The sequence below is a fragment of the Nylanderia fulva genome, unplaced genomic scaffold (assembly GCF_048542155.1).
Source record: "Nylanderia fulva isolate GAGA-0341 unplaced genomic scaffold, ASM4854215v1 Scaffold29, whole genome shotgun sequence".
NCBI lineage: Eukaryota > Metazoa > Arthropoda > Insecta > Hymenoptera > Formicidae > Nylanderia > Nylanderia fulva.
Window position 1 is genome coordinate 491,798 of NW_028190358.1, and position 9,982 is coordinate 501,779.

A 9,982-nucleotide genomic window follows, 5' to 3' on the forward strand; every position below is an offset into this window, starting at 1 on the left:
AGGTATCTAGTAGGGGTATATCATATTTTACTCTGTGTTCCTCCCCTATATATGCTTATAAAATATAATAGTTATAATACGCGTTCTCTCTATGCAGCCGCACGTACTTACAACTATGTGGTCCGATTATGTGACGCGCTACGCAGATGCATACACGTACGCGCACGTACACTTGTGACTAATGCAAATACAAAACCGCCGTTCTCTGGTGACCCACTGCAATATTATGCATTACCATTCGAAAGCCGCAAACGGTTACCTTATCTCCCGTTGAAGCGAGAAGCGGCGTTATATTATCTCTGGCGGACGCAGTACAAGCCAGATCTCTGACCATCTTGAAAGAACGATCTTTGCACTGTATACATTGTATAAATTTATCCACCGGAAGTACTGCTTTTTTTCACGTAAAAATTAGTAAAATTTTTAGTTTTTCTCATTTTTGAGGAAAACAGCTGCGTGGGCTTTGAATTTTTTACATCTCCCTCTACTCCTCTTTACGAATCTCTACCATATAGTAGAAGGAACATACAGTATTTATAAAAATGATATTTTGAGAAAAAGAAATCTAAACACTCGCGCTCGTTAAAAGGGCCATTATGGAGCAGATAGAAGATAGAATTATGTAAATAATATATTGCACGTTTTGTGTACATATCCTTTCCAACATGTATTCTCATTCATCTATTTTTTACTCGCACGCGTATACATACGGCGCCATCAAGGCGACTGCCCTTTGAGTCCTTTGAGCCTTTCGCCGAGAGAGAGAAATAGAGAGAGGGTGAGTTCGTGGCATAGAGTTTCGCAAATTGTTCATCCCGCCGCGCCGCGCAAAAGTTTCAACGGGTCCGTTTCTCAGGAGCTTTGACGTGCATTATGCGTTATCGTGCGCGTCGTGGCTCTCGATGAATATTCTCTACTCCAGTCGTCAGTTGACAGTTGTCGATGTTGCATGTATACGGTAGTTCGGAAGGCCGCGTTCGAAATTTCAGAGGGTGACAAGTTTTATTGCAAGAGCACGAGGTCCGCACGTTCTGTCCGCTTTTATAGCTAGGCGTATGTAATATCGTCGCCGCGTGCACGGATATACGTACATATACGTACGGTACATGCATATAGTATATATGCATAAATGCCGGGATAGCCGTGGTGCACATACATTATTCGATAATCGTCGCGATGACAAAAGTTTCGCGTACAAACAGTCGTGCGCATTCGCGAATGGTATCAGGGCACGTGTAAGTTCAGCAAACATCATTACGCCCGCCGAGTAACGAATGTGAGACCGCGGGGTTTGTTAATTAAGAAGATACGTCAGCCCGTCCGTGTTGTTTAATGCAATCTGTTCCCCGGGAAACCCTCGACAAACAGTCGGTCGTCCTCTTTCCGAGAGAGGTTCCGCGCGCGAGAGGCGCACTTTAGCCGCAAGGATGTGAGATCTGCGCGCGAAACTGGAAGGAATTTATTATCTGTCCAATTAAGACGGATAATTATGCACGGTGTCCGTCGCGCCAAGCGCAAGCTTGTTAGTCATATAATCTATTTGCGAATGTCATATATACTTGTTGAACTGTCAGAACCGGAGATCAGATTTACGTCATTTCTCTCTCGAATCTTATTATTTTAAAAATGTGCGAAACCATAATTATGCGAGATTTTTCTTCAATTTCGAGTTTCTCTTTCCGTCATTGTTGCATCTTGATGGAATTTCCGTACTCGTTAAACTTGTATCATCCTCGTGTACAAATTACACACATCCTGCGTATAAATTATTTCTGACATGATCATACGTTTCAAAGGTCGATTTTGAAAGTTCAGTCATTTATTAAATAATTAATATTTTTTTATAGCTGAAAAAATACGACCTGGATCGATATTTGTTATGTTGCTCTGTCATATATATTTGTTGAACTGTTAGAACCGGAGATCAGATTTACGTCATTTCTCTCTCGAATCTTATCATTTTAAAAATGTGCGAAACCATAATTATGCGAGGTTTTTCTTCAATTTCGAGTTCTCTTTCCGTCATTGTTGCATCTTGATGGAATTTCCGTACTCGTTAAACTTGTATCATCCTCGTTTACAGCGCGCATAAATTATTTCTGACACGATCATATATATTTCAAAGGTCGATTTTCAAAGCTTATTATACATTTATTAAATAATAATAAATATTTTTTTACAGCTGAAAAATACGACCTGGATCGATATTCGTTATATATATTATAGTTTCGTTATGTTGCGTAAGTGCTCTGTCACGTCGCTCGTGTCAATATCGCGTTAGATGCTTTCAGGACAATTGTAACTGAGCCTGAGGAAGGGAATCGAACGGGGGTTATGAATGCGAGCTCGTCCCGTCGATCGCGACGTATATGTTTTGGCAGTGTCAGCACACTGTAGCAACGTGACGAATTGTGTGCATCCACTGCGACATGCACTGCGGAGACAATCCCGGGACGTCGCGGCGCCTGTCACACGCATGTCGCGTCATCGTTATGTATAATTATTCACGAGGTCTACATCTCCAAGATCTAGAACGCGGCAGATTAGATTCTGTCTATCAATTTCATCCGATGATATAATTCGCGTGCATCGCACTGTCCCCATAGATTACCGCTCTTCGTCGCATTAACTAACAATATTCCCGCTCAACCTGTCCCATTATTAAGATTATTATTTGTCATTCGCTTCATGTGCTAATTTTGATATATTATGTCGTCTTTATTAACTCGATGAGAAGCTGCAGCCGCGTTCAGATCGTTTTGCACTTTGTGTTTTTGGGCGTACATGGTACATTTTGTTTGCAGTTTCTATTTATCACGAGTGATGATATGAATAAATGATTAAACATTTTTTCCTCTTCCTTTTGTGCATATTTTTTCTATCAATGGCAGATTCGGATCATACACAAAATCAAATATTTAATCATTTCGTGGTCTATTTAACCGAAAGATCTATTTAAATGAAAAGGTTTAATATAAAAAGTATATATATGCAAAAAATTCTCCCATATTTTCGTAAAATATTTCAATTAATTGATATTATATCATAATAAATATTGAGTTATTATAGTGATATGTAAAGTAAAATAAAAAAGCAAAATGAGCTCATAGGAAGCACTAGCATTCCAGCAGAGCTGTCGAAAATAAAAAAGGGGCAATTATGCATATGAGATCCAGTCCATACGAAGTCAATCATTATTGGACAATGGTTGGCTACACACACAGAGCTGTCGCGAATATTGCCGCCATATTACGTGCGATTATTCGCGAAGACGCATTCAAACCGTAGGAGAGAGAGAGAGAGAGGGCGAACCGGATCTCGTCCGTTAGGTCTGTCTGGCTTGTCCCGGCTGGCAAACCGAGGGCGAGATTACGACGCCATCCGCTTTTCTCCTTGCTGTCGTACTGCTTACGCTGTCGGAAACACGGGACTTCCCGCAAAGACGTCACTATCCGAACGAATATCTGCGGCATGCTCCGAAAGCCACTTCCGCCGAAATGGGACGCACGTTCGAAAGTTGGCGAGGAGCACGCTCTCATCCGGAAATGTCGCAACGTCATACAAATACGGCGTACAAATGCGTTCGCCGGTTACAACGTCCGCCGGTCTATGATGTCATAAACGTCTATTTGGACGCAATTCTCGATACAATGCTGTCGCTACGCTGTGCCAAAATTCTATTACTTTTTCTGTAGCTGACATTTACGATATGACTTGTATGACTTATATAACTTATATTTCTAAAACTAAATTCTTTCGAGATTTAATTGCATTTAAATCTTGATTTTTATCTTGCAACGGCGATAAACCTTAAGCAAAGATTTTATAGAAGGATATATCTATTCAAGGATATATCCTTGATCAGGGGATTAATTTTACACAATTATGTATTTGATTTATTTGATGACAACATTTTTATACGCAGTTTTATCGATATTTTATCAAGAAAGAAATGTCATCTCGATAATTACTTGTTATACAAACTTAATGCATGATACCTACATCATTAATTATTTTAGCCTGAATTAAGATTGTCATTCGCCGACCTAAAAACCAAATCGATCGGGTCGTATTTTGCGAAAATGACAAGCTAGCTCGCTCGCACGTAAACACAGATGCGGTACATGCATGGAGGCTTATGTCGACGCCTGCATTTATTACGTCGCGAGACACGGCGAGGCGCGGCAGCCAGAATTTCACCGTCGTTTCGAATCAGAAACTCCCCAGGTTTCGAAGCGGGCTCATAAAGAATCTAAGCGCACTCCGCTCGTCTTTCCCGCATACAGTTACCACAGATCGACTTCGACAGAGATTTGTACGTGTTATATCTCCTGTGCCAGCACTCGCGAATCTCTCCGTGGCAACTGGCCCGCGAACGATTCTCGCCATTTTTGCTTTTCGATTCCGTGATAAATTCTTGTTGGGTTTCCCCGATGTTGATCTCAATCGAGATATATAATAATTGAAGGGTAGATTAAACCAATTAATACCGATCGCGGAATACAATCGATCGATTAAACCGCGCGCGCGGCTCAGTTTCCAATTTATTTCAATTTCCGACTTTAATTCCATTTCAGAGGGCACATTTGTCTCGTGTAACACCAGCCGCTCGTTTTTCTTGCAGGTTTACGAGATGTACGTGACGGGTTATCAGTTCAAAGTGCTATCGCCTGTATTTACGGGCCACTGGGGACTACAGACCAGGAAGAGCAGGCCCGCCTGGCGCGAGCGTCAGAACAGTGCCAACAGGAAACAATTTGAGACGTTCAAGAAGGAAGTATTCGCTCGTTATATGCGAGATCCGCTGAAGATGATGAAGAACGCTAACTGACGAAAGGTCCATTGAGGGTCTCGTTGACTCTCGAGACTTCTCCGCTGTCATTTACGTTCGTCCTTATATAGACTCGACACACACATCGAAGAATCCAGAATAGAATTAGGCCTCTGGCTTTTTGTCAGCGCTCACATCATTTAACGTAGTCGATAGATTCCAAAGTGTTTCACGTGAGTCAACGAATAACTCATCCTTTATCTTCTGTTATTATTTTCAGGTGATGCATTGCGTGCAAATCTTTTCATCAACTTTATTGATTCCCATAATATTATTTATTGTACAAATTGCTTCATATTTTCTTTGCCCATTTGCGGTGTAGTCTCTCATCGTAATAATCTTTGGTTGTTTATGTATGTGTGTTTACATAGAATTGATCGCCATCTTTCACGAAGGATAGTTGATTTTACCCTTCGAGCGGGAACAATGATGAAACCGTATTAAGCGACGGAATGCTTCAGTATGCTCGAGAGAGTAGATGCCAGATCGAGTAACCGCGATTCACGCTACTTATCGAACCTTCCGGTTCATCGATTCCACTAGGTGAAACCAACCGCGGAAACTCTTGTTACTTCTACTCACGATTCCCCAAAGTCATCAGAGACCGCGCCATACGGGATCGCGGAATAAATATCTTCTCGTAAGTTTCGCGGCACGTACTCGCACGAGGAGCGGGAAAACGCGGGCGGGAGATCTTAAGTGAGCGTACCTCGTTAGCTGTCTGGGGCTTAAGAGAGGGTGGCGTTTAAATCCAAAATCGATACTCCGCTTGACGCCGGCGTAGCGCCCCGAACGTAAAATAAACAAATAGCATAAACCATCACCATGCCGTATCGTTTTGATTGCATAGAAGGAATTATTGCATCATATATATACATATATATGTATATATACATATATGCATGTATGTATGTATGTATGCTCCAAATCACAATTCCTTTTATCTGGACGGAATTTTTGACCAATATCGAGTAAATCAATTTTTCTTCAACAACAAAAAATTGTAGAGCACATCGATTTTTTATAACAAGAATTTACAAACAAAAAATTTTACAAATTATAGGAAATTTTATGAATAAACTTTTAAAATGAAAAGTGACGATGAAAAATTTTTAAAAATTTATTTTAATCGAGATTTGATCAGGCTGAATGGTGTTTCACAAAGATTGAATTTGGGAGATAAATTTTGAATACCGCGTATACATATAAGCAAGGATGGCAGTATGAAGAAATAAAAAATACCGCATTATCAAATCACGAGCTCTACAAGTCAAGGGATTGACGACATTTGTGGCATCTAAGACGTAATGTACGTGTTTCATTTAATAATATGAAATTGTATCGTAAGATCGCAATGTCTTTTATTATTAATTAGCAGCGTTAGTAGCACTGTTATTTGTTTTATTTTATGAAATTGCAGGATAATTATCAGGCAAAGTGTCCCGAGATTTGTAGGTACGAGAATGTAACCTGCATTTGCTCATGTGTTATATTAAGCTCAACAGATTGCGACAACGATTGCTCAAGAATATCGCCATCGGTAATGTTTCATCCGATTAATCTTTAAATAACATACTCTCATTTTTTCTTTTAACTGACATCATGCACCTTTTTAGATCTTTTTAATTTCTTTTCTTTTTTATAAAGGAAAAATATTTTTTCGAATAAAATTTCATTTTATTATTCATCTTTGATAATGATTGCAAGAAAATGTGTAATATGTAAGCAAATATATCAGTTTTTTAGCTTATTTCTTAGAGTTATAGAGAGGAAAATTCTCGGTGCTGCTACTGTCAGTTAAAAGTTAAAACGTCAACGTTTAATTTAAGGCACAGAGTTATCTTTATATTATAATGTTTTTACTGATAAATGTAAAATATAGTTCGTAAGCGGTGTTGTGGAATGATATAAAGAATAATAAAAAATTATGAGAACTGTATATTACTGTCTTTCTGATTCTTGTAATAAGTTGTCAAGAAGTGCAGTTATTAAAAGACGAGAAAATAATATAATTATAAAGTTCTATCCTTTTGCTCCTTTTGACGTTTCACAAGAAACAATATAAAGTTTCCAAGAAGAATTAAAATAACCAATATTAATATATAAATGATATCAATATATTAATATATAAATGTTGTTGCATTTCTGTTGTTTCGCAAATTTAATTATTCGTAACATACATATTTATCTCTTACATCTTTCATTAAACATTACGACAACAGAGAAATTAATTTTTACTTAAAATTGAAACATTTTATTTCCGAAACTATACGAGACTCGCGATGTAAATTATGTTACGAAATATCGAGCACAAAATCTAGTTTTACACATGTGTTATATTTCGTCTCGAAGACAATTGCATCTCTCTCATATTATGCAGCATTGTTCCGTAAGATAACACTCGATTCTTCCCATTCATTCCCTAATCTTCCGAGAACTGTACGAATAATCCGATTAAATATTGTGCGCTATTGCGCTCTCTGTAAGCTCGAACGCGTCAATCTTTTTTTCCACAGTTATCCCGAACGATCTCGTGAACGTTCGGTAGTTAACTTGGATCGCGAATGCTGACAATGGCCGACAGTAAAAAGTATACATAGTGGGACTTCACCGAGTGTGGGATGAAAATGCTAACGATCGGGTGGTTTCAGAGCACATTCCGACGTAGCTCGATAGCGTCAGGTTGCAGCTTATAGCTACGTTTTATCGTGTTACCACGATTGCATCGCGTGTCATAGGTGTCGACTTCGAGTGCATCGGGACCTTCGAGTATACCGTAAAGAGATATCGACGGAACGTGCATGGAATATACAGAGCAGTACGAAAATACGCGAGTCATATCTTCGAAAATAGATTTTTCGAATTTGGAGTTGGTTTTTCCTCAGTACAAATATCCAGAGAAAAAAGAGAGAGAGAGAGAGAGAGAGGAAAATGTCATTATCGATTGCTATCAATATTTTATTAAAAACCTTAATTTTTTAAATTAAAATTTTTAAAATTTTTTATTACAGTTTTATCTCCAAAAATCGAGCTGAAAAGTTATTAACGATCAACGATATTTTCATTGATAAAATATTGTTTTGAATTTTTGTATCATATTAGAAACTTATTTCTAAGATATTAAAGCTTTCTTTAGAATATTTTTATATATAAATTATTCCATGATTCTTCTGATTATCATGTAATCTTTATATAAGTGCGTATTATCGGATAGTTTATCTGTTCTCGATTTCTGTAATCGCATTTGTGGAATCGTTTTGAGGCGAGGAAAGGTATACTATACTCCGCGAAATCTTTCCTCTCTACAGTTTTTCGCGCATCGGAAAACACGATAGAAGTTTTCGTAGCTTACGTCAATGCACTCGATGACGTAACTTCACGTTTAAGCCCGAGATATAAACCGTTTTCCCGGCTTTTCCCGCGATCGTTTCGGTTTAGTAAAGTTTGTTTACGACCATCGTGTCTCGTTATGCAAGATCGGAAAGGATGCGCGCGAGAAACCGTAGTCGTTGCCGTCGATGTTGCTGTTATAGTCGTTATCGCTTCTGGTTGGACCAGCATATAGATACGTTATTCTGGTTGTGTTGTAAAGGATTACCGCGTGCGAGAGAGCGCAAGTCCTTAAAGGAAAAAAATGTGCATTTACTTACGTCGCAGTGCATCAAACACGTAACGAAGAAAAAGATTCTATCATGTACCACGTAGTTTTCATTAACTTGATATTCCCATCAAATTTTAAATATATAGCATAATGAAGTGATGATTTATCGTTATTTTGTTATTGTAATTTCAAATTAATTGCTCCTATCAATTAACAATAAAATTGATATTAAAGATGAGGGATAAATGAAAGCTGATTCAATATTATGTTAGCAACATCACTTCTAAAATACTAAATTTATAGGAAATTATAAATGCAATATGTCAAAATTAATTGTATACAGAATATATATATATATACACAAGTTAAAAAAATAACCTTACCAAAACGAAGGTAAATTGCATCATTTCTAAATAATAAATTAACGAAATTTTGAATTAATATTTTACTTTATAATTACTTTATCATCGTTCAATCTGCCTTCTTCCTTTTTCTCTTTTGTTGGTCTTTTACTGTTCTTTTGTGGCATTTATCATGAAAATACTGTTAATTACAATCGCGTGTATATTAACCGGAATAAACGAATTGCTCAATTCTTTACATAACACTGAACATTAATCGCATACGACACGTACTTTCTTTTATTCTATTGTAACGGGAGAAGGCGAAAAACATGGTTACATAAAGCTATGGTTTGTTCGGCAATGGAAAATTGCAAATTCATACACAATATTTGTGTTTACTAACAAATAAACACATTTATACGTATGATTTATTTATTTATATATTAAATAATACCTTATTCAAGCACAAGTTTTGTGAAAATACAAGTTTCAGAAAATATTTGCGTAAATGCGATAATAAGATTATCACATGTAAACAATAGTGCGTTAAATATTCGACAAAAGTTCCATGTGTGTTATGTTATGTTCCATGTGTGTTATAAAGCCGAATAATTGTCGTATTCTAGTTTAAATTGATTAATATTATAGTTTTGTTATACATTTTATTTATTATATTATTTATTATTTATAAAATTAAATGTCAAATTTATTTTTGCGGCAACATAATTTACTCTTGCAGTGATATAAACAAAATATTTTCAATTAATTTTTAAATTCCGATAACAATTAATTTTTAATTAATTCTAAAATCAATTTGATATCAAATGTCAATTTCTCGTTAACTCCTTGTTTATAATCACTTTATTCTTTTAAAGTCGTAAATATATTCCACGTTTCTATAATAATTTAATATTTTTTTTACATATTTTTATATAATTAATTTTGGAATATTTTGTCTTATAATTCAATATACATATTTTTCCGAAATAGGATAGATGCTAGCGTATATTGTTAAATCAGTATATTTATTTTTCAATCAATTTTCTATTAATTAATGCAAGTAATAAATTTGAACTTAGCATAACAAATTAGCGCATAAGTGCATATGTACATGTGTGTGAATTTGATTTTTCTCATAAAAGTATCAGATTAACGAAAGCTATCATCGTACATATCCTGGCGTATACTTTGCCACTTGTGAGTATC

At 36.5% G+C, this 9,982-nt stretch overlaps 1 protein-coding gene across 2 annotated transcripts in view; it reads left to right on the top strand.

Annotated features, from left to right (window-relative positions):
- Positions 1-6,770, top strand: part of LOC114933065 (beta-1,4-glucuronyltransferase 1) — a 29,623-nt gene extending 22,853 nt beyond the window's left edge. The window contains exons 4-5 of one of the 2 annotated variants that reach the window (XR_014924985.1): positions 4,625-6,140; positions 6,252-6,770. Coding sequence is in view for 1 of the 2 variants with exons in the window: in XM_029305504.2 (XP_029161337.1) it covers positions 4,625-4,831 (207 nt within the window). In the remaining variant the exon portion in view is untranslated. Of the gene's footprint in view, positions 1-4,624 lie in introns of both variants that reach the window. The other variant, XM_029305504.2, reaches the window with a different exon arrangement.
- Positions 6,771-9,982: the final 3,212 nt, after the last annotated feature.